We start from the raw sequence: 25,741 nt of genomic DNA, 5'->3' as shown, positions 1-25,741 counted from the left end.
GATAACATGTCACTGACGCCACAGTTTAGGCATGAAACCATTTTTGCAACCAATAACCCTTAACAGGAAAATTTTGTTCAGTGTTGCTTCGAAGATGAGAGTGACGCTGCAAGAAACAAGCATCACAATCAAGTCGAAAGATGTTGCAAGACTGCTGAGAGCAGTGCAGGCAGTATAAGTTTGTCTGCAGCATATCCACAAGCAGCCTTCAATGGTATACAGCAAGAGCATGTTGTATATTGCATGTACAATGTTTATTGCTGTTATCAAAATATCTACAATACGATCTGTTCAGCCACTGTCGTACACGAACAGGCCATAAATACAATGGTCTAGTGAGCTGTGACAAGCACCTGTCACAAATAGCGTTTAGGGCACATTTTGCCCTTGCATGCCTCACGGAGCACACGCATTACTGCACAATGCCATGTTACAATTATATACAGTTCACAACAGTGAATGAGCTCTAGAAGGAACAATACACAGCCTATACAGAGCATAACCATGCTAGAAACAAGCTGAACAGTATGGAACAACACAGATCACTGGACAACAAAACCTATACAGATCTCATAAGCTTCTCAGCAGGCTATTTGGCACATATACAGAAGTTCATCATGCAAAGTTGGTGAAGAGTTAAATACATGCGATTGTGAGTTTCCAAAAGAACTCAAAAGTTCTCCAAGTCAAATGAACTCGGAGTTCATATGCGGCATACTTGTGATTAGAAGGCAACAGTGGTGGCAGCAGAGACAGATTGCACAATTACTGTTGTCTCGGTTACAGCTAAACAGGCACAATGGCATAAGAACGCAAAAATGTCTGTTCTCATATTTACACGTAAGATTCTTCACCACCTGTACTGCTGCTCACTGATTCTGTCCGTAGGTGACTTGACAATACACCATGGTGCCCTTCGCGCTCACTCGAGCAGGCAGAGTCCGACTGGCTGCTGTTGCTGCCCGTGCTTCCATCTTTCCCCGCTGACGCTTGCTGGCTGAAGATGCTCCTCAGCTGAGCTACACTCCAGCTGATCTCCTTGGGAAAGTCGTACAATGACTGTGGCTGGCAGCGATCGTGAAACGAGGAGACTACAACACACTTCCCACGATTCACCAGCTGGGAGTCCTTCACGTGAACTGGAGGATGATGCCTGAGACGAATGCCAGTGCCGTCACTGGCAGTACGGTGCACAGGCTGGTGGGGCTTGGGTGGCAAGGGCGGCGGTGGGCTTTCAGATATGCCTTCATCACTGCTGTCCACTTTAACCAGAATGGCGTGATGAGTGTCACTCGCAACGTCCAGTTGCTCGTTGTACATCCTCAATGATTCCTCATACAGTTGCAGAGCCTTGCAACCTAGAGACAGAGGCTCTGTCTGAGGCTCCTCGAGCAACGCATCGTCAGCCTGAGAAATTGCCTGTGATCTCCTAAGTAGGGTGCGGCGTGTCATGGCCTCTTGATAGCTGGGTGGCTCCATGGGCTTGTTACTCTGCGACCGGTGGACAGCAGCTAATGCACAGCTGGGGGACTGACGCCGGCAGGGACTTGTTCGCGAACGGTTTGACCCTTGCGATCTGCCCGAATGGGTCGATTCGTGCGACCTGTGAGACCTCTGGCTACCTTCGGAAGACGAGCTGCACACGCTGTTCACACGGGGTGGTGTATGGACACTTGCCAGAGAGTCTGCCTTTATCTTCACTGTGATGTCATGTTGCCTCGGTGTCATAATGCTGCTTGTAGGCTGGCAACTGTCCTGTCCCGCACTTTTGTTCATTGGACCATCCTGGATGTGATCGATTTCATCTATCTTAGAGGTCGACTGACTGCGCTTCCAGTCAACACTGTGCATTTGATTGGCAAACCACAGTGCATGCCTGTCAGGTGTGGCTGCAGGGGTGTCAAACTTCTTTGTTCTTTCCCAGTTAGTACTTTCCATTGGTGGTCTTGGGGCCTTGCCTTTACAGTGTTGGGGCCGTCGCTTTGGCTGCTCTTCACCCATGTACTTCTGCAGCAGGCTCTCCTCAGAAGCACTCCTGATGAGTGTACTACATGGCCGGTTCACATCAACTGCTGACTGCATCGCATTGGCTCGCTGCTGACGTGCACGGCTCTTACGCCAGCGGATGAGGGGATCGTTTCCCATGACTGTGTCTTCCTCACTTGGGTGATCATTCTCTCTATAGTTGCAAGACTTGGAATACTGAAGTTGTTGAGACCGTGCATCCCTCGATACCGGAGATGAGCGAGCATAGAAACCAGCAGATGAGATAGTCTGGTGCCGGGAGTGCTTGGGTGCTTCCCCGCCACACTTTCGGCGCCGAACTACATCATTGCAGGAGCCATCAATGCTAACACCATTGCTCCGACTGTAGGTGGATTCTTGCACGCCAACAGCTTCTAAGTGTGGCACACTCTTCGTCATACCCTGAAGTGCGGAGCTTGTGTTCTCCATCTCAACGTCATCTTCAGGGGTGTACAGCTGAGTGTCGCTGAGGGTGAGACCAGAATCCCTGCTGAGATTGGTCAACGACACTTTGGTCCTGTTTGGCAACTTGGGACTAGAATCCTCCATGAGGGCTCTTTCAAGACTGTCAATTGAAGAGTCATCTCTTCGGAAGGCACCTAGAAGCAAACAAGATAATAGAACTGTCAGGAGGGCATCAAGACTAACATGCGGGGCCTTATGCATACTATATCAATACAGGAATAGCTAAATGTAAAAAAAAACTAATATATATATATATATACACACAAATGAAAAAAAATAAAACAGATAGAATATGCATATGTTTACACAGCTATGAGCAATGTCCGCTACAAAAATTCTTACTTTCAAAAGGAAAAAGATTTTAGAGTGGTATAAAAAGACCAGGGTTTTATTAACAAGACCTCCCTGACATAAGGGCAGTTTGAGTGGCTACGGCTGCAACAGTTATGATAGCAATCACTATCAGAAGCAGCATGCAATAATCAACAAGGCAGTGCTTTTATTTAAAACCAATCTTGGTCCAGTACCAAAGACGGCTTCACATACTGAGCAACAACTTGAAGAAAGCTCTTCTACGCAATTTTGACTGTCCAGGCAGCGAATGTATCATCAAATGTTCCAAAATCAGGCATTACCAATAACTACTCTGCCTTGCACTAATGCAGCATACATTCCTACGCTGCGATACATATTAGCGAACATTGTTTACCTGCACGAACAAACGGACCACAGAGACAGCATGGGACAAGGACGGGCGCAGTCCTTGTGCCCGTCCTTGTCCGATGCTGTCTCTGTGGTCCGTTTGTTCGCGCAGTTAATCAATGTTCGCTAATATGTACCAACTCGCCCAACAACAAGTTCTTCTAAACTGCGATACATACATCAGTTTCAGGCAACAGCATTCTTCTTTTAACAGCAGAGCTGTTTAAACTTGAGCTCTGGCCATGTTGAATGTTAACAGAAAACTCCACTCGGCAAAGAGGAGAGGGGGGAAGGCTAAGCGAGGGGAGGCTAGGCAAGGTAAGTGAGAGGGACAGCTGTGTATGAGCACGCGGAATGGTGCTGCAGCTATGGAGAGGAGGCGCGTAGTATGGGATCGGCTGAGCCTGGTGATGCTAGCTAGCGTTCACACAACAGTGGATGACAGCACACACGAAGAAGCCCTCGCATTGTCAACGGTGATAGAGTAAACGCGACGGAGCCGAAAATCCAAAATGGTGATTTGGCTCGCCACTGTTTGCCAACTACTAAATGCAAAATGGAGACCCGTGATGTGGAGGAGAATGGGTGACTGTGAAAGAAGGCAGAAGGGAGCTTCAACACGCAGGTGTGGGACGGAGCTTGGGTTCCTTAGGAGATAACGAAACCTTGAAAGGGGAAGAACCTTGCCTTAAAGTGTGGCTTCATGGCAAAATTCGCATGTAATGTGCATTCCCACTTTACTGTTAAACTTTTCGAAATTTTGGTGTGGGCTATACACGCAAAGATACTGTATTTTGCGTTTCGAGTGCTCCAAGTTAAATTCCTCTGAAAGCTGGCGCTACGTTATGCCAGACCGCAAGCCTGGGATAAAGGGTTCGTGAACACTTACTGTCATATACAGTGACCTAAGGGACCAGGGAAATCAAGGGACCGTTTACCAGGAGTGCCATTTACTCAAGGACAAAGCTGAATACAATTGCATGAATACAAAACCAACCAACCGTAAGGACGGCGTTCCGTTAAGAGGCAGTTCCGTTTAAGCGATTTTCGTTTGTCGAGATTCCACTGTACTGTTATCCGCACTGCACAGCCTAGCTGTCAGGGCACACAATTCACATACTTTAAGAATGTTTCAGAAGGAAACTGTATACGTCAATCAGTATGTGTGCGGTAGTGAGGGAAATCTTAATGATAGCTGTAGATTTGCCTATCGAAAGGCTTGGCATGCTACTGCATGTTCATATATCACAAGAGATCAAAGAAGTAGAAAAAAAACTCATCCACTCGCACACAAACTCTGAAATGTAGGCAACAGCGAGCACCTTGAAATAAATGAAGTGGAAATTGGGGCTTTATTGCACCGTAAATAAACAAAATTTTATCCATATTTGTACGTTTGGCTACACTAGTGCACACCGTTTGACATCATTGAAAGAAAAAAAGACAGCAACTAATACACCTTGCAAACGAAGTTAGTGAATTTTTCACAAGAAACCACAATATCATATCTTTTTGTTCCCTACTGCATATATAACATTTCTATTTTAAGTATGACTTAACAGCAATGTGCTCTGCATCACCATGACCATCAGCCAAAGGCAATATTTGCATAAAATATATGTCCCCGCTTAAAATTTACACTTCTTGCACTTTTGCGGCACAAAATACAGAGGTAATGGCAGCAGTTACATGCATTAAGTAACATTGCAGAAAAGTCAAGAATACTGACTACAAAGGGTGGCAACAATGCCTATATACCGTATTTACACGATTGTAAGTCGACCACATTTTTTAAATTTGAAAATCTGAAGTTGGGGGGTCGACTTGGAATCGAAACCAAAACATGGCACCGCCAAAAAAAGCGAGACCAACGGGAGCTACAACATAGTTACAATTTTATGTTTGCTCTATGGCCCTACCCGTAACGTTTCGCTATCACGCGTGTTTGTTCGTTTTCCGGAAGGGTTTTTCAACATTTTGGAGAGTTTTACAGCACACGCAACTATAATGGGGGGGGGGGGGGGGTGTCGATAGTTGATGGAAGCGCTGCTGTTCCATTCGTGGCGGCAGCCTCAGAACGGCGGCGCTTGCGGGGAGTATCGGTAGTTCATGCAAGAGCAGATACCGCTCGCGGGTTTCTCTTTGCCTGTTGCGCTTGGCTTTCTCTATAGTTTGACGAAAGACATTGGTTTGACACGTTCCACTTGAATGCCGGCTATGTGCTACTTCTATGCTTCCTCAGTCGTCATGAATGCTCCAGTCCAGGCCCACTAATCATTTGGCACTCGTTCACAGCAGCGTTCAAGAGGGCTGCCATCCTTTACGCCGAAGATAAATCACTGCCCAGCAGGTCGCAAGTTCGATGTTTCTGAACGGGTGGTGCGAGTGTGGCGACTGCAGCGAAGCGAAATTTTCACCTGTGACCACACGTGAGGAATTTACGACATGCCGAAGTCTGGACGCCTTCCAGAGCTGTAGGCTAAGCTAGCAGCGTACGTTGCTGAAATGTGCGATCGGTCCCTGCCAATGAAGTGCGACATGGTCATGAAACAAGCTCGGATCTTCGCTTTCTTAAGGACCTGCTCCGCCGTGAGTACAACAAGTGGCTGGCGGCAGAAAACCGCGAAATTACGCCAACCGGACCTATCAAAAGAGCCTACCCGACGGCTGCGTGTGGTTGGGTGCATACAGCGTGGGCTGCTGTTCCACAAGATGTCGTGGTACGGTCGTTTGGCAAATGTGAAATTTCGCTGGATGACGACGCGCTGTGCGACCGTAGCAACGATGATGATGGCAGCACTAGTGAAGACGAGTAGTCCAGTGACCATGTCAGCTACTAATAAATTTTCTTTATCGAATGCGCCCTCGGGTATGCTCTCTCTCTCTCTTTTTTTTCCTGGCAAGCGATATGGAGGGGTTGACTTACAATCGTGTAAATACGGTACACATACAACAACCACTCACTTCCACTTTCTTGCAAGCTGTGTGGGCTGTCAGACTCCTCTGCTCCAGAGTCTTGAATTGAGGGATCCTTCTGCGGAGGTTCCCCAAATAGAGTCACCAGGTCCTTGCCAAAAATGTCCACACTGTTCTCAATCAGATACTCTACCAGCTGAGGCACTTGCTCAGAGATCTGTGGAAAAAAAGAGAAGTACAAAACTGTCAGAAGAGTACCACAGAAGTCACTGCTGCTCGAATTAGCGCAGCATGGTTTTGAGCTGTTTATGTGGAGATGAAAATACTGAAGAATGATAGTCTTATTAATACTTGTACGTCATTTGCTGCTATCACTCTGCTTGCAACTGATTGTGGTTGTGTGTTGGGTCCTTCTCGACATGTGAAAATATCAGTCTTAGTCACTTTTCAGAAAGTGTCCAACACGTATGCGGTTTGTTGCAGTACACTCTGAAATGTTTACACCATTTGGGGCTTATGTCTCTAGACAATAATTGTCCTCTATCCTGCACACCTTTCTTTTCAAGGACCCCTCACAAAGTTTGTGCATTGCAAACAAACAAGCACCGCATGCAGATCACGCAATGATGATCATGTCTGCAAAGTATGAAACTGCTGTGTGGCTAGAAAAAATTATGCAAATCCCACGTACTGTGCGAATCAATGTAAGCGAAGCTTTCTGTACTGTTTTCTTTGACAATAATTGCCGGTGATGTTGATGGCAAATGTTCAATCACTTCAACGTTTAGTGAAACATGAGTGGTGAGTCTGTTAAATGTTACCTTGTGTACACCACTGTTGTTTGTCTGCATAGTACACAGAAAACACAGGGAAAGGCGTTTGCTTGAGAAGTTGTTGCATGCCATACTCCATTCTCTCCGAGAGGATGGAGCATTGTGTTATTGCCTCACATGGCCCGTCGCATCATGGCAGAAGTATTAAACTTTAATTAAATTGTGAGGCTGAGCGTGCCAAAACAACAAGTGGATTATGAGATGCCGTAGTGGCAGACTACAGATTAATTTTGACACCGTGGTGTTCGTTAACGTTTCTAAGTCTAAGTGCATGGGCATATTTTATTTCGTCCCCATCAAGATGCAGCTACCATGGTCGGTCGGGACCAAACCCACGACCTTGAGCAATGCCATAGCCGCAAAGCTACTGCAGCGGGCACATAAGTGTTCATTTGATCTGCAAACGCCTTAGTAGTGTTGCCTAGATCCTACAGTGCCCTTTAACATGGCTCTGCTTCTGCACGCCTGCATAAGTTGTCCGCTTAACGTATTTGCATGGCATTCATTTTTCAGAATTAGCGGAAACGTACAGTACCCTGAACTTAATTGTATCTAGTTTGCCCGCAACTGCCCCGTCGTGTCTATAGTACCAGCATTGCCTTGCCTTCTCAAGTCACCTTTTCCTGTACGGGAGCCTCAGGAATAAGTAAAATTTTCTGAAATTGCTATGCTATTGTTTACACGTGTGCTGTTTCTGCTCAGTAGCCAAAGGATGCGAAGTAGTTCCTGGCGAGAGCTTTCCTGACAGAGCACTTACTTACAAAGTAAATGCTCATAATTGCAAAGGGTACAAAGAGGCTGCGAAGCACCATGGGCACCTTGCCTGTGCTTTGACCTCTCAAGAACACTTCACAACTTAAGATCAAAGTGACCAATGCTTAGTTTGCAGCTAAGGGAGAATATAGCATGCTTGCCTTTTTAGTCTATTTTGATGCACACAATACAATGTCGTACAGGAAGCAGGCTTTTTATATGACATACAACTGTTGAAGAACGGATGGCAGATGGGAATGCAAACAGTAAGGAGTTGCTTCCAGTTACATGCTATTCAGTCTACTGAAAGCTAGGGCTACAGGTAATCAAGGTTGGCAAGTTTCAAAAACAAAGTATCAACAAAATCCCCTAGTGGAAACCAGCCAACTCAAGATATGGGTGAGAAAAGTAGTCAAGCCATCTCAGTGACCCTCAGAAAAACTTGCACCCTGCATTGCTTGACTCAGCTATGAGAGTATCCTTCAAGTGACGACTTGGTATTTTATTCTTAACATTTGTTGAAGAGAAATTGTAAGGAGTAGTAGCTTAGTGCACAATATTTGTGTAGTACAGGACATGGCTGCTTGTGTAATATCTAATTATTGTTAGAATTTCACCGTTCAAGTGTTTATACTCGTATCTGACTAAAATGAAAAGGTAAAGAGGTGGACATTTTCACAGCTAACGGGCACCAAAGGTAGCTCGATTGAGGCGAAGTAGCCTAGCCAGACAACCCTGCCAGTAAGCCTCTCCCCGAGCAATAGCGTGGGGATATCAGTCCAATCAGCTTTGTCACAGAGCCAATCTAGTATCCATCTTTGCCATATTCAGCGTCCCTCCACTTCCGAGTTGTCAATCGATTCAGCCTCACGCTGCAATCTGCTAGCCTTCTGGTTAGCTCAGACGCTAAGGCAACTGCTTCGGAAAGTTGTTGGTCCAGGGTTCAGTGCCCCGAACCAGGACGAATTTTCTTCAACTACGAAGCTTTTGTTGTGAAAGAATGGACGAAACCCATATGGGTTTCCTTTGTATCTTCGTGTTACAGTCATTCGGATGACCACTTTCCCCTTCAGAGACAGCCCAAGCTGCATAGAAGGTTGCACCAACCTCTGACTGCAGCGTGGGCGAGTGGTAGTTGTCAACAAACTTTGGGCTCAGCAGGCTTGGGCCAATGCACACGGCCAGGTTGGATGATGGCATCTTGTTTTCCGTGCTGCGGTTGTTGATGTGCCACAAGACACACAGGAAGTGGCGCAGCAACTCCACGTTGGCTGGTGGAAGCCTCTTCAGAAGGCTGCAATGCACAAATGAAATATGCAAGGCAAGTTATCAACATACGCTTCTTCATTCGAAAGTGACAATTGATAAATCTAGTACGTGACGATGAAAAGTTAGCATCACGTTGGATGACTTTTTGATGGTGATGATAGCACTCCGAGCTCACGCTGCTCAAGAAACAATGCAGAGCAATGACTACAGTGATGCTCATATAATAAAGGGGACGAAGCACTGGGGTAATCTTGGCTACCTAGGGTTCTTTAACAGACAGCCAAAGCCTGCACCTGTTAGACTGCAGCCACTGCTGCTAAGAACCTAACACAGGTCCTGATGCTGAGCAATAAAAGCCATAGTTATCAAGCCACTGCAGCAAGTCGAGTTCAAGACGTGCAAGTTTTGTTGTACAGTAAAACCTCGTTAAAACGTACCCGCTTAAGCAGTAGCCTCGTTTTAAAAGTAGTAAGGTCAAATCCCCAACTCAGCAGCCATTGAACATAATGCACTTTGTATACGCATAAACCGCACCAGCTTATTGCGTACGTATCGGTTAACATGTAGCGTTTACCCTTTTCGTCACAAAATCACGGCGGCCCAGGCAGAACGACGAGCCTCAGAGATCGGAACGGCCTCCAAGCGCAAATGCAGAGGGCACTTGGAAGGATGAAGCCACATCAATATCATTTCGGCACTGTGCCAGAGTCGGAGGGCGTTGTGGCCCGTGTTGTGGTGTCATGCAAGCTAGGAAGATAAAAACCAGGTGCTCAGCATATAAGAAAAATTGGACGAAGTTCGTGCTGTGACGAAGAAGTCTGTGCTGGTGCGCGAGAGGGATCTACCGTTGACTATGGTGTGTGCCATTCGGAATGCGAAGGAGAATGGCAAAAGCTGCTGCGACCGCAAAAGTATGTCGACTACGAGGTTCGACTTTTCGCCATCATTGCCTCTGTTATTGCTGAAGTGTCACCAAACGACAGTGACAAGGACGACATGGAAATCAACAGCACGGGTGATTCAGGCCCGACAGTGGCAGATGCTGCCCGTTATGTCAGTCTCATGCGGGTGTTTGCCGAGAAGAGGGGGCTGGCAGAAAAGCTGGCTCGTAGCTTGAGTGAGTGTGAGGCTGCAGTCGTCACTGCTAGCCTGCGAAAATAACATACTTTTGTCGCGCGATGTGAATGAATACTGCATGTTTTCTGCCCTCTCATCGCACTCTCTCGTAGTTCCATTTTCTACAGGCAAGTGGGCAGTCTTGCGCTATTTCGGTTAAGCCGTACTACCGTTTAGTACGTGCTTTTTCTGAGCTCAAGCCAACTGCGGTTTAACGAGGCTTCACTGTACAAGGACTAGAAAAATTTCAGACACTTTACTGCACGTTGTGCAATAATTTACACTGACTGCATGAGCGTGTGCTAATTTGGCCGCCGAGTCAAGCCGAAATGGCAACATATTCGTTCTGAGACATTGCATGGTCATTGGCCATGTTGCCAGTGAAACCAAAGCTAGTGAAGCCTAACCAGTATGTTCGTGTGCACAATGTGCAGTGAGAAACTTGGGCTGCATTCCTTGATGATCACTTTCAAAAGATACTTTCATTTTCGAGGTATTTCGCTTGACTAGCACCAAACACACAGCAGCATTCCCGCACTGTAATAAGATATTGTGCTTGACACTGCGCCAAGAATGCCATCCCTCTGAAAAGCCAACGCACCTTGCAGTAGTCATGCGAAATTGAAGGCATCTCTAAAAGTGACGATCAGAGAACATGTCAAGCCTTTTTTGGCCACTTGTGAAATAAAGTCACTTATTTTTGGCAAATCCAGTATTTCGGATTCTCAATCATTCGGATGTTCTGGCAGTCCCCCCCTGAGTTTGAATTATCGGTCGGTGACTGCAAGAAGCCCAAACAGCCACATTACTGTACTTGGTCGTCACTAGTTTCATTTCTTCATTAAGACTTGCAAAGGTTTCGGGGCTCAAACCTGGTTTATGCAGCTTAGCCCCGCCACTCAAAACACTGCCATTTTAACTAACAAGTCACAACTTTGTTGAAATTAAGCGAGCACATTATGTCAACAAATTTTACTCGAAGTGCAGGATAGTAGAGAAAGTGCAAAAGAAGAGGCGTGTCTTGTTCAAAAAATATATTTCACAAGTGAACTGCTTCATCGCAAAATTTGCTTTACTATTTCCCCACATCTCCAGAGGTGGATGAAGCTGTCTATACCACTAATGAAATTTGGCAAAACGCTGATCATTACTGATGTTGCCAATGTTTGGTTTGTCTTCCTTATTGTTGTAAGAGCTAGCTATTAAATGACTTCCGCAGTACAAGATCCCATGAAAATTTTCTCTCATGTAATATTTTTGTCAACACTAGAACACCAAAGTTCTGGCAACCACAACTATTTGTTACCTGATTGTGTAGTCCCTTTTTTTCCACTGGGGTTCCACATGCAAGACTTTGAGCCACTCCGAGTACAGGCACCGCTGGAGCAAGCAGTCTGGTAGGCAACCCAAGAACTCCTGGATGACAGAACACAAATCTTTGAGTACACCTAAGAACAACACGTCCGCGCAGGCCTCGAGAAACTGAATGCAGAGAAAATGTTAACTTCTTTCCACTGCATAAATCCATGCACACCACATGAAGATCTATGCATATAATATTGCCTATGCACTGCACAAAATTATTGCGAAAATACTGAACACCTGTTTTGTAGACTGTGCAGGCAAAAAAAAAAGGCTCTCTAGGAGTTTTTTGCACGTCTGTGTTGGGGTATTCACACGTGCATCACACAAGGGTTGAAAAGAATAATAGTGAACTTAAGAGTGCTTTAGATGCTGTCTTAACTTACAACAATGTTTTCATTCCACTTCATTACTGCAACTGGAAAAGGAGGTAAGTTATAGAAATGCGCTAGGTCACAGCTAGTGAAGAGGGGCAAGATAGACGAGGCTGTCCATCGTTGTACACCCCACCCCATGCCCTAGACAATGACACAAACACAGCCAAGAACTCAGATCACAACTACTGCCATTTGTGTCTTAGCGTAAGAAATGAGAACTACATTCTGCTTAATGTAACATCCACATGATAAAAAAACAGTAAATTTTATATGAAACAGTACTTCACATGAACGATGAGCATGTCTGCTAACATCCTAAATGGGAATTATATAGTATATAATCTGCTAAAATTTGTATTATTATCAACACTTTCAGTGTAGACCATGGAAAAACTGCAAAGTGAGATTTTGCAAACATTGCCATTTGTTGGGCGTGTTGGTAAATTGAAAGCATAGTTAGCGCATTGTGTTGTCGTCTCCCTTCCGTCCTTGTTTGCTGGCGCTAAATATGCTTTCAGTTTGCAAACATATTGCACAATGTAGCCTGAGACAAGAGACACTACCATCCCACCACAAATACATAGCAAATAGGACGCACAATACCAATAAGACATCTCTGGCACAAGTTCCATAGAAAAAAAGAGATTAATATCTTGGGGAATGTTTTCAAAGCACATCTGCTGAAGATTACTATTTAGAATCGCAAAATGCAGAAAAAGATGCCCAGAAGCCTCTTTTTTGTTTTTTTGCATGCTAAACTGCACTTCTGACCAGAGAGTTCCTCCAGTTACGAAGTCTGTAATTAAAGTGTACATTCAATATATTCATCAAGCAAGCCACCTATTCACAAAACTACAGAAGATAATTTCACCTACAGCCCACTAGTTCAGTGCTATATGTTTTAAACAACAACATAATACGTTATATTTTTCCACATGCATGAATATCAAAACAAAGATAACTAATGCACATTAAGTGTTCTTAAAGTGAGAATTTTGACTTACTGTCACAACCAGTCTACCACATACTTTGAAGCAAATCACATAAGTTTTTTTAACACAGCACATTCCTGCATCATGGTGAAAAGCTGACACCGCCCAGTATGCCTATAAATCTGCTTGTTCAGCTGCATTATTAAACAGCAGCAGCTTTCACTTGGAGAAATTTCTAAGTGGAGCAATATGTGAATTTGCGATAACATTAAAACAAAATATCGAACTAAAACGTTCACAGTGCAAGATCGCCATCTCACCAGAAGGGTACATTCATTTAAAACAAAGGTCATCCAGGCCATGGCGCTGTTCATCAGCGTTTTGCAGCATTAGTTGTAAACCCTAGGATAAGATTCAGCAAGTATGTCGAGTCGAATGAATAAAAGTATGTTAAGGAAAGCAGTGAACTACCTTGAATGCAGCAGCAACCACATGGATGGGCACGTCAGACAAGCTGAAGTCTGGATCTTCCTCTAGCCGTGCTTGGAGCTCCCGCTTAGAGCGAACATTCCCAGATTTTCGAAAAATTCCATAGGTGAAGGGACCCCGCAGGAACAGCTGTCGCAGCAATGCCTGCACGGTACAAGCAAACGAGACATCAGAACAAGTGTACAAAAATTTCATAATCTATTTAGTTTAGGACAGCAATGCCTCTCAAGTAAACTCCTCGGGACACCTATTAGTTTTCACTCCAGTGCTGAACCACTAGAGACATGACCATGGTCATCTAACTATTCTCAGTTTATAATTGTAACTGAGAGTAGAGGTGCCAGTATAGTTACACACATAAGAACTGGGTTATCACACATACTAAGCCAAAATTTCAATTTGAAATTGCTGCCTCAAAGAGTCTTCGACTGACAGTGACTAATTTCGGCATGCTCTTTGTGATGTCAAGTACAGGGCCACAGTTGTCATCTGTTCCAAAACATCCGAAACTATGTCCACCCCATGCTTCTTATTACGCTGCACACTCTGACAGCCAAATACACCGCAAGAGTGTTGCCATTGCATTGCGCCCACAATTCTCAAGCGATAAGAACAGCCGATCGCCAAGATCCACAGAAAAAAAAAAAAGGACGCAGACGTACGACGCAAATGGACCATACAGAATGGACTTCTTTACAATAATTCTACCGCATCGAATGCACTCACATTTTTCCAGCTTGCTGAGGGATCTGTACAGCTTAAGATGCAATGCATCATTCAAACTCGAAAATCTGGTGTCATTTCCCCTACAAGGATTAACCTGTTCATTTGGCTGAATGCCTTAGGCCTCGCACTCGCATTCCAGAACAATGACTGGCTTTATATACACAGCTCTTTTCCAGTTCTATGCACAAGCACAGTTGCGAATATTACAGCAAACTGGCCACTTTGCAACCTCACACCAAAAACAAACAAAAAAAGCTGATGTAAAAAGTTGCAGTTGCTTGTAACCAAGGGGAGAGAGAACAGCTCGATAGAGCATGTTTGAGCTACCCTGCACAAGAACACCAGGAGCACATAATGAAACACATAGATTGTTTATCCTTTTCCAGGTGACCCCTTTTTTTAACATCTAACAACTGTTACAAAGTTATCACTCGTAGCAAGATGCACCTACATATATTCGAAATTTCCAAAATGTTATTGCCTGCAATGTGAATGGCGGCGTATATTCTTGCAGATACGCGAGAGCCAGCAAGTATGCCGGAACATACTTTGAATCACGTAAATAGCCCGCACACTTGACCCTTGGATCAGATTTTGCCAACCGGTAACTGTGCTTAACGCTATCGTTGTGCTTTCGGTGTTGGTTGTTCTTGTGGGCACAAGTTCATCCAATAAAGAGTGCGTTAACTAGCACTTTTGGCAATTCTATTCTCCACTGTCACTACAATGCGGAAATATTTCAGAATTGCTGGAAACATCACATAAGCGCACAGCCCCCAATGCTTAGCGCCAGCACCATCTTGGTACTCTTAGCATTACTAACAAGGCTATTGCAATGTTTCAGCACATGCGCTCGTGTTGACCAAGGACACCAGTGGTTATAAGGTCACCAAACAGTGCGAAGTCTAAATGATTACCTATTGTTAGCATTGTTAGTACAAGTTCTGCATGAATACGTACCATGACAGGTTTGGGAAGAGACCCATTCGGAGAAACTTTGCTCAGGTCCTGGCCAAAGAGGCTGCCAACCACAGGGGACACGCTACCAGAGTCTGTCGAGGACTGCTTCGAAGATGGCTGCTTCTTGAATGGCCAGTTGATGAGAGTTGGACGTCGAGGTTTCTTTGGTTTCTCCGCTGAAAAGGAAGAGCGGATCAGCTATAAATATAATTTGCGATTTCTATGAATTGAAATCGCAATATTTATTACATGAGTTTGGCGCAAACTACAGGTGACCAAACTCCTAAATTTGTTTTAGATATTTGCTTTGTGAAATCTGAATCGCCTGCCCCCCATCGCATGATGATGCATGCAACTGACAAGATCTCATTCATGAGGGTGGCTTTAATAACTTGAAAAATAATTTTTACTGCTGAAAAATAGAAACATCAACCTAAATTTATGACATAACGAAGTTTGTTAACTGCAAGCATGGCTTCGTTGCATCATATTGCTGTCATCATTGCTTGTTGCATCATTTCTTGTTGCATCATTGCTTGATGTACCTACAACAAGCAATGTTTACTAGCAATATTTAATTCATGGCTCCTTAACTTGGTTGCAAACTTGTACAAAGCTTGATCCGAGCATTGCAACTTTCACAATGTTAGCAACCATGAGCAAAAAGTGAGAGGCTACGGGACCACACTTATCAGTTCTGCTCGTAACTAACAGCCCCATAAGTAAGACAAAAAAATGCTCACCATCAGATAGCGTGAACTTGTGGTAGTTCCTCCTGAGAATGAAGGCGCATTTGCAGCCCGTGATGACGTCGGAGAGCGTGGACAGATCTAGGTTGGAACTCTGTAGCAGCTCGCGCACAAAGTTCATTTTTATACAGTAGGGGAACTCATGTCCTATGAGAGGGTAGGGGGCTTCGTCTTTACCAGTCTTCACCCAGAGCTGGAAGTCGTCTGGATTCGATGCCTGCATGCAAGAAATGTTGGGCCACCATTAATGCACATATTCAGTGCATGGTCTGAGACTTTGGAGAGACACTCAAAGCATAGGTGCGAAAGAAAAATAATTTGCAAATGTATGCCAATCTGAGAAACTGATATACCAAAGACAGTGCAGCTGCATAAGTGAGTTCTCACACCCTTCAGCAGTACTAGGGGGCTATTTGCTGGCTGCTGTTAGAAATGAATCATCATTGACGCCATCTGTGCATTCTCACCAACACATACATGGCTCCCACACAGGCTGCGCTGCTACCTGCTCTCTACCACCACAGCCGTATGTATTATTAGCCGACTACAAACACGAAGCCAGTAAAACATGACATTAGAAACAAAAATTGCACATTACTGGCTAAAAAGATGGAGCAAAAAGTATTGTTTATTCATGTGAGGTGCACACAAGGTAAGTTTTATTTTATGATAGTTGGTAACTACATTGGAAAGCAAAAACACATTTGGGATTCTGATGAAGGTTGTGTTTGCTTATTGATATCGACTACGCCCCTACACACCGTCCTTCATAGCAGCCCTATAACTGCCACAAGATGCTCCTTAACAGCTTCACTGTAAAATCAGTCAGTGACGCAGCAGAATGTTTGTGTTTGGGGAAGAGGCGGAGGCCCAACTAGTCCCTTCATTGTAATGAATTGGATACACAGTTATCAGTTTAAGTGAGCAGGATATCAAGTAACCAGCATTAATGAGTGCAGGGCCTGATCTCATCATTGCTGAAATTCAGTGTCCCATTGGACCAAAAGGGGAAAAAATCATTAGACATTATGAGCAGGAAAACAATACTCGTATTGCAATACAAAAACTCAGCCTGCTCAAGCCTACTACGTTTTCAATTAAGTTTATTAAGTTCACCATGTACCTAAGCAGGTGCACTGCGTCACACACACATTTGTTTTAACACTGCTTTTTGTGCACAGCTTTATGTACAGAAAGCATAATTCTGTTTCAACCTGTGTATATGCAACATTGCATAATGCAAGAAATTGTAACCCTTGAAATTTGCCTTAATTGAGATACCATTTGCTTAGCTCTGCCAGCTTTCAGGATATTTGTTTGAATTGCAATTGTAAATTTGTTCAAATGAGCATGCCTACGCTGTATACACGTTTCACACAATGCAAAAAAATATGGAGTGACGCTGCAAAACGTAGAGCCTAAGCTACTTACACTGTCCAGCTTGTGGGTTACAAGATAGATGCAATCCTTCGTTGTGTGGGTGTTTGCGACTCTGATGGTTTCTTGCTGCAGTTCAAGGAAAACCGAGGTTAGAATCTAGAGCAATAAGAAGCATGCAGAAGTGCACAGTAATTACGATCACTTTTGCCTTAATATTTTGGGTAGGGAACTGTAGTTTTCAAGCATTTTGAAGCTCCTACATGCCTGGTACCAAAAAATATGCAAGTTTGAAGGAACATTTACACAAGAAGAACTAACACAAGAAGGGCCTCAGTTCTGAGATATGCAGTTATTGAAGAAGCAAAGTCACTCTAATTGAGAAACTCATCAATGACAGTGTGCTCATTTACGATCTAGAAGGAGCTTCATACACAATCTTTCACACTTGTGATAAGAAATAACAAAAGTATTTATTAAAAATAAGGAAAAAAGGAAGTCACTGTGCTAATGACAAGTGAATTGTCTTGTGTTTCATGAAAACCACAACTTTCTCACCTTCTATGCTAATCTTCATAAGAGTTTAAAGCTTACAGGAAGAACCAAACATAAGAGGCAGCAGGACCTTATTCAAATTCTTGCTCGCTAAGCACAACATGAAAGTGGCCATTGCTTTTGTAGAAGATGCAACAGAATTTTTAAACCCGCAATCTGGTTTGAGCAACTACACTATGCAGACGACCTACTGCGCAAAATGAAACGACTTACATATTCGTGTTGAGATACTGGGTCCCAGTAGCTGACCTGCAGAGCTGTTGGCTGGCGCCCTTCTCGCTCCTTCGCCTCAGCTATGAGCCTGCATACAAAAGATAGGCGATGTATAAAGCACAATGTAGTGACCAAACTATGGCGTCCTGTCGGTAAGGATATTGCCCTGCTCTACATTACAGCAGGACGTATTGCAGCATGTTTATAAGCATTTGTAAAACATGCTTCAGAGCAAAAGTGGCTGAAAATATGTAAAACTTAATTTTGTTATCTGGCGCTCAAAGTAATTCGAGCCCACAGAAAAGTAAAAAGAAAAGGAAATGTAAGACAAAGTGCTAAAGAACACACGAGAGCAATATGCATCGTGTATATAGTAACTGGTATCGATCACTGCAATTTATATCATGTTATAAGTTCCTGAACAGGTTTTATACTAAGCAGCTTCACGTTGAGCGCAATCCAGACATTACTTCTAAATCATTCTATAGAAAGCTCGCACCCGAAGCAATGCACCGATGGGGTCGACTCCGAATTTCACAGCACATGGCTGTAGGCTTATTCAGGCTGCTTCGGTGACAACTTAAACAAGAAACTGCCTTCGCGTTCGAAACTTAGTCAATCGGAACGAAAAAATAAACAGGTAGGTTTCCGGAAAGCTTAAGAAGTTTCTTTTAACTGCGCGAAAAACGAGGACACACGAAAGAAACACACCACACACCGAGCGCAGTGTGCGGAAGTGTGCGACGAGTTGCGTTGGTAATTAGTTCGTCATCGACTCTGCGTGAGCGATTTGTCACCAACATCCAACAATTGCACGAACGCAGGGGCGGTCAGCATGCTTGCCGCACACAATTTCGCACATGTGACGTCGCAAGTGCGGCAGATAAGGCGCGCCGACCCCTAAGTGCGAGCGATGAGCAGGCTGAAACTTCACTGCGAAATCGGTCGGGCGGAGTGGACGGCGGAACGTCAGACACGTACATCGCGGTGGCCTGCAAGCTCTTGTTTTTTTTTCCTTTGTTAGCCTTAACGATACAAATTTCACAAAAACAATTTCTGCAGCACGTTTCATTTTGTTTTCAGCGAAGCCTACGCCAACAATAATTCAGTCTTCCCCAACGTGTTCGAAAATCGCAATCACTGCAGTCGGTGCATGCGAAATGAAAACTGCGGATATCCGAGCTCAGCAAAACGCAGTGCAACATCAATCAACGTGCAAAAGGGAGAGAGACATGAAAAGCGTGTGAGTTACGAATTTTCATGATCGTCATCGGTGCAAACAGCAGCCATCTTTTCACCGTATCTGATCACATACTGCTCACGCCAACAGCTGGTGACTCAGCGGAGTGCAAGTCTGCCGACAACGCAGTCAGGTGCCAGTAACAAAATTACTGATTGTAGCCACGAACTGACAGCAACAAGGGGCAGCATTAAATAAGGCGATTAGAACGAATATTACGGAACCGGCAGGCATGCACAAAAGTCAAATGGCGGTTTCGTTAAGGCAAGGCCCAGCAGTAATTTTTATAAACGACTTTACTGTCGGGGTTGCTTCAAAACGTTAGCTTTCATTTTCTTCCGGAAACAGGGAAAATTGACAATCAGAACATACAACTCACTTGCTCTGCAAAATACAAGGCTTGCTGCCGAGTGCTTTCTTGCGCGCTTTGACGAGCTCAAGCAGCAATCGCTTTTGTTGCAAGCTATACTGCAATTCACAAATGAGAGAAGGAACACCATTTCGGCAAGGTGCGCGAAGCGCTACGCCCTGTAGATTTTTAACACTACAACTTGTTTCTGAGCCAGCAAAATAGCGACGTCAACGCCGGCAACCACGTCAGTTATCGGAAGGCTCATAGAGCAATTTCTTTTTCAACGCGCGCGCTAAACAGACAAGATTACACAATACTTACTGAGCGAACTGGCTGTGCCACAGGTCCCTCGTGGCCGAAGAGCTGAAAAAAGATAAGGGCAGTGTGGTCACACCTCCGGACGGTAATGTCACACAGCACGGATAAACGCATCGCACACGCACCAAGCCACGGCTATGCACAAAAGAGCGATCCGTGAAAAAATCTAGGGCACTGTCTGAGGCGTTCTTCGTATCCGCACCCGGAAATTGCACCGACAACGACGACTAGTGCCGAAATGCAACGAAGGTACCCGCGAACTCGTAAACACCGGCAGGGCGGCTCCACTTCGTATCCGGCGCCTTCTTGCGAATATGCCGACACGCGCGCGCTCTGGTGGGGACGCAGTGCGCGAGGGTCCTTTTCGGAGTCAAGGCGGTCAAGGTCTGCGCGCGCGCAAAGCATCAGGTGCAGCGGCTGGCGGCGTCGCGCCCTTGCTTGATGATGATGATGACTGGTTCGGAGGAGATTAGAGGGGGCGCCATTTTTTTTTGCAAGTTTTCGTGGAGCACGGCTTCAGCGGCAGCCGCACACGTGCCGAGTACAAAGTGTCGTGCCATGAGGGAAAGGGAACCGCGGTGACACGGCGTCAGTGACAAGAGGGAGAAAAGGAATAAGAGAGAGTTTCGCTTGAGTGGGAGTGGGACTGCTGGCACCAGAAGGATTACAGGGAGGCGCATGGGAAAGGATTCCTCTCCGCCATGTCTGTCGCAGACTGCTTCGTCCGACGCCGCTTCTCACCGCAGCTGGATCGCACAAGACAAAAAGGGGCAAGGGGAAGGGAGAGAGTGACCCTGTTGCTTTCACTTTTTTTTTTCTACCGCCCGCAGAGAGAGTAGAAAAGCTCGCCGCAGCAAGCCATCAGCTCTTCAGCAATGCTTCTCAGCCTGTCCCTGCACCACTTGGGATGCGGCCAGCGAGGCTGTAGACGGGCGGTAAGCATACGCCATTTCGGGCTCCCCCAAACACGCCTCGTGTTCCTTTAGTTTCTTCCCGAGACTACGGCTGCAGGTGTTTCGGGGGCGGTGAAGGGGGGTGGGGGTGGATGCAAAAAAAGCGCGCGAAAGGCTGCCAATCCCCACCACTGCAAACTTTTTTGAGAGTGGCGCGTTTTCGCGCAGTTACACTTTACGCTCTCCCGTCATTGTCAGTCCCCGAGTTAGAGAAGGCAGCGCCGTAAACTTCATGACGGTCGACCCCCGTCTGAGAGGAAGCCCGGGTGCTCCCTGAGCTACGTGTTCCTGGAGCTGAAGCGCTTTCCGCCCACCGACTGAGACGACGGCGAAAAGACGTGGGCGTCTCCCCCGCACACCATGCGGCAGAGGCCTAAAGAAAGGGACAATCAAGCTGCTTTTCGTTTGCAACCTTCCATTGTCTCTTTTTCGATGGCTTTCGGAAAAACCGGTCCTCACTCAACGAACAAATGAAACGGTAACTGGACAAACTGAACTTTCCATGAATGAACCTCCACGCTTACTACGACGAGTACGCGACGCACAACCCCTTTTTCATTAACGTCAGGGCAAAGCCTCCGCGCTGAACGTGTTTACGAAGATGCGGTAGTTGCGCCCAACAAGAAAAGATAATTCATCTCGAAAGTATACGCACTTTGCAAAGGGTGCAGTGCAAGCAACAAATGCTGCGTAGTGTCGAGGTAGTCTTTTGGTACTGGAGTTAGTTACACCGCGTGGAAGACAGAAACCATTCCGTCACACAAAGTGCAGCAGTAGCACGGCGGAGGATCGCCATATGGCTGATACGAAGGCATGGCCGCTCTAATAACTACCATGTCAAATGACTCTACCTAAGGAAACAGGAAGGAAACAGGAAGAACTAAAATAGGCTGCCTTCTCCTGAACCATGGCACACACAAAAACAGCCAGCACCGCTCCCTCGATTCTTGCCTCTTCACTGTACCGACTCCCTGCGGATTGCGAGGTCTAGATGCAGAGTCTAGACACGTCCGCGCTGCTATCGCAGAATGGGCGACAGGGGCATGGACAAGAAAGACCGCTCGCGCCACCCGTCGGGTTCGCCGCCCATTTTTCATCACCGCCCGGCGACAAACTCAAATCGCAAAGATCTCCCCCCACCTGTGCCCTCACCAATAGCCCTCACACGTGCGCCATTTGCATGGCTTACACTGAAGCAAAGGTATAGCAAAGGATAGTCGGGAGAACGGGCGGCCGATAGCCTGTCGGTCGCTGTGCCAGGAAGGCGGCGCCAACGCTTTCAGCGATAGAAAGAACAAGGAAGCGCGTCCCCGATTTGAAAAAGGCGCCTGCTTGCCGCCTTCCCCCAGGCTAACCCCAGGCCTTCGTCGTTTCTTCCGTATCGTCCCTGAACGGGAAAGCGCACGAATGGGGGGAGGGGGGGTGCGCATTGGGCCGAGGAGGAGCGGGATGGTTTGTTTGCGGACATTCGAAAGACGCTACGGCGCGACGACGTGCCGGAGTCCACGTACGCGCAGACAGCGGGAGACGACGGGAGCCGACGGCGCAAAGAATCCCCAGTGGCAGCCCATTGCGGGCACCAGCTAGACGCCGTAGACGCGACGCGAGGAGGGAGATCTCGTCGGCGGGGAAATGCACCTCGTCGGCACCGGAGGCGCTCCGCGCTCCTTTACCTCCCTACCGCCGTCACCTTGTAACGGTTGATTGTTATTTTTTTTCCCTCTTTGCTCAGTCCTTTTCTTTCCAGACGCAAATCTGTCGCTGCTTTTGTCCGGCACAGCTTTTGCGTGCAGTATCAACAAGGCGCGCGCGCTCTAGTCCGAGCGGGAACGACGACGTGTTCGATATCACGTACACCCGAGGGACGTGGGGAAGGGAAGAATTCGCTATCGCGGGTGCGATGCCCTCCGGGGGTCTCGAAGTCTGTCAATACCCGCCTTGTACCGGCAACATTTTGCCCTTCCCCACTATGCTATGCACAGTTTCGCATCTGTCTCTCATCGACTGTTTACATGACGTTGTAGCTGTTTGTTTACCACCAAGTCGCCGGCGACCCTTGGAACACGCGTAGCCAGACGGAAGGACAGCGACTAAGGCGGAAGGCTACAGGAGTGAAAAACGAGCTCGTGCTTTCAGGATTGCCTGCCAGGGTACGTTCGTGCTTATTGTTACGTCTCAACACGACCAAGGGCCTTAATTGGACGACTAATTACCATGAGGCAATCCCACCCATTCATCAGCGCCGATCCTGAAGTCAACGCAGCGTTGTCACCGACAGTTGGCGGGTCCACGAAAGGCCCCTCTACCAGCACCTGACAACCTGAACTAATGATGAAAAGGGCCAACGACGAATTCTAGCGTGGGAACGGCTTCGACCTCGGCTTCCAAGATTACTGCGCGTTTGCTGAATATGCGGGATCATATTTAGCACCATCGGAGGTGGAGTGCGGCGGAACGATGTGATATCATGGGCGGGATAGTGCGACCGATACGACTATTGTAATTGGCCGGGATACAGTCATCATATTCCCTAGTCTAGTCGCCTAGGGAAGATGACGGTATTGAAAGCGGAGACTTCGTGAAGAGGGGCTGACGTGTCCTGATGTGAACTTCAGATGTTTAATATGCTCCTGCATGGAATGGGGCTTCCGTACCTTGAGCCAGTGCAACTATTGTAAAATTAACCATTTTTCCTTCATTCCTACTACCGGACGAACTCTTCGATGAGCTTGGTGGATTCCGGGCCCAAACACCACCTCGAGCTGCAACATTACAACGTCACGCTTCTGCGTACCATCTATGGAAGCTACGCGTCTTTCTACGTGCGATGACAATGTACAAGCGAAACCAAGTGGACTCCACCGCGGTACCAACAAGCAACAAATACCGCAATTTTTTAAATAAATACCGTAAATACCGTAAATACAGCATTTTTTTTCTTCTTTTTAAGAGAAACGTTAAATTATTAGGGCCGTTTATGTTTGAGGAAAGGGTGCGAACCCTGCCTTACATTGTCGCTCGGTGACTGGCTGTACCAGATGTAGCACGTTTGCAGCGTGACTACTTAGTGCCGCTGGTGTAGCCAGCGCCAGACAGAGCACGACACTTTGCAGCAGCTTCTGTTTGCACTGCCCAAATCCGATTAAACCCGACGACAGACTAAAAATTAAACAATTTGGGCGAAGAAGACAACTTACCGACGCGTCAAGTGATACTAGCATCTTTCTTGTATTATATATATATATATATATATATATATATATATATATATATATATATTTCACGGATATCGGCACGAGATCGAAGCCGTATTATATTCGAATGAATGCGGTAAACAGCGAGGGACTGAGCACAACAGTGCCGCCGCACTGAGAGAAAACACTGTAGCCCCATCTTCTTGCGCGCTTGCGATGACTCGATTCTCAAGACTTAAATGACAGTGCGGAAGGCAGGGGACGGGAAACAGGCTAACCGAAGCGTAATGTGCACTCCCCGAGTCCGACTATTACGCGGTGCCGGGGCAGTGCCATCACGCGAAATTACGATTCTTCCGACCTTGGCTAACGCTCCATTACCTCATCGAGCGCACGCTGTTGACGCAAACGCCGAGGGAACCTTCCTTCCCTCTGTGTACGCGTCCGCTAGCGATACACGAGGATGGAGTGAGAGTCGCACGCAGCTAGGAGACGCTTGCGGTGCTCCCAGATAAAGCAATTTTCTCTGTCTCCAAAGACAGGCTGATTAGCGACCGCGCCGTGCCTTCTTATGTGCATGACCCCACTCCCTACTGCGCACTGTTCCATCTTATTTGTGGGAGCGGCCAACGCAACGTCGTTACTGAAGGATAAAGGAAGATAATCCTATACGCATTGTCGTAAGAAGACGACCGACATATCCACGGCTGCGTGAGCTGGATATAGCGGTCAACTGGCAAACTTGTACAGAAAGAAAAATGACCGTCAAGTGGAGGCGACGGTTGTAGGCAAAACAGAAAAGAAAAGACATGTTCAGATGTTGATAAGCGATCTAACGGCGCTTGACCGCTGCGTCGAAACTGACTTTCCTAAAGCCATGAATCATCGCGTGTTTTTTTTTTACAAGCTGCCTATGTCTCGCAAGAAGGAAAAGCCACCGTGTCCTTAATGACGACCCACTTGGGTTGCGCCGGTGACCGGCGGCCGGACGACTCTCCTCCCAGACGCGTGCTACAACTCGAAAACCCCAGCCAACGTGCACGCTATAGGCAAAGACGGTGGAGGCAATGGGTTTTCAATCGGCACGCTACGTCGATCTCTTTTTTTTCTTGTTCTTCTTCGATACTATACGGAGCAGCTAAGCTCGGAGAGTCCATTTTGGGAAGCAGTGAATCAAACTCGAAGGGCGAGACGACAGATTAATGCCACGTAAAGGAAAGAAAAAAGCTGCGGGACCCAATCGGCGGATAACACGCGAAAGATCGATTCAACAAGCTGTGCCGCTAGGTCAGTCAGGCGGCGTAATCTGCGCCGCAGAAGGGCGGTTCGGCGTGCACGGAAACAGAAAGGTGTGCGTGCGTGTTTGCGTCTGTGTGCAAGGGGGGGGGGGGGGGGGGGGGTGTCTTCTTCGGGGCGGGGACAATCAGTCGCCGATTTCACGCTCCAACATCGACGGAGGCGAGAGCATTTCTCGTCGAGGGCGTGTCCCCTGCGCGACCGACCATGCTCACACGCAACGCGAGGAGACCCCCCCCCCCCCCCACCCCGTGACGACGGCGGGTGGGGGGGGGACGTCGAAGTGATAGAAATAAAGAGTAATCACATGTGGGTCGTCGCGAAGGAAAGTTCGTTTTCCTCCCGCTGCGCGCGGCAGACAATTTAGGTGATGACTCCCGGCGGGGGTGCCAAGGTATAGTCGCCAAGCCGCGCGGGCTCATCACCGCGCCTACCGTGTATAATTAGGAGGGCGAAGAAGAAATCGCGTTCAGTCCACGTGAGTGAGTGCTCGAACATGCGATGCGCCGCCGCGGTAGTACTCGCGCGCGGAGCGCGCAATTAAACAAAGGCGGCCTTAGCCCCGTGAC

At 46.7% G+C, this 25,741-nt stretch overlaps 1 protein-coding gene across 3 annotated transcripts in view; it reads right to left on the bottom strand.

Moving 5' to 3' along the window:
• Positions 1-232: 232 nt before the first annotated feature.
• Positions 233-25,741, bottom strand: part of LOC126522754 (uncharacterized) — a 690,505-nt gene continuing 664,996 nt past the window's right edge. For all 3 annotated transcript variants that reach the window (XM_050171541.3, XM_072288756.1, XM_050171544.3), the window contains 10 exons: positions 19,733-19,774; positions 17,820-17,907; positions 17,106-17,180; positions 15,669-15,891; positions 14,926-15,101; positions 13,222-13,383; positions 11,386-11,495; positions 8,802-8,988; positions 6,157-6,325; positions 233-2,624 (listed from right to left, as the gene is read on the bottom strand). In XM_050171541.3, the coding sequence (XP_050027498.1) occupies positions 835-2,624; positions 6,157-6,325; positions 8,802-8,988; positions 11,386-11,495; positions 13,222-13,383; positions 14,926-15,101; positions 15,669-15,891; positions 17,106-17,180; positions 17,820-17,907; positions 19,733-19,774 (3,022 nt within the window). In that variant the 3' untranslated portion in view covers positions 233-834. The remainder of the gene's footprint in view (positions 2,625-6,156; positions 6,326-8,801; positions 8,989-11,385; positions 11,496-13,221; positions 13,384-14,925; positions 15,102-15,668; positions 15,892-17,105; positions 17,181-17,819; positions 17,908-19,732; positions 19,775-25,741) is intronic.

The sequence above is a fragment of the Dermacentor andersoni genome, chromosome 6 (genome assembly GCF_023375885.2).
Source record: "Dermacentor andersoni chromosome 6, qqDerAnde1_hic_scaffold, whole genome shotgun sequence".
Classification (NCBI taxonomy): domain Eukaryota; kingdom Metazoa; phylum Arthropoda; class Arachnida; order Ixodida; family Ixodidae; genus Dermacentor; species Dermacentor andersoni.
Note: the sequence above shows the minus strand (reverse complement) of the source record. Positions and strands in the feature narration are given on the sequence as shown.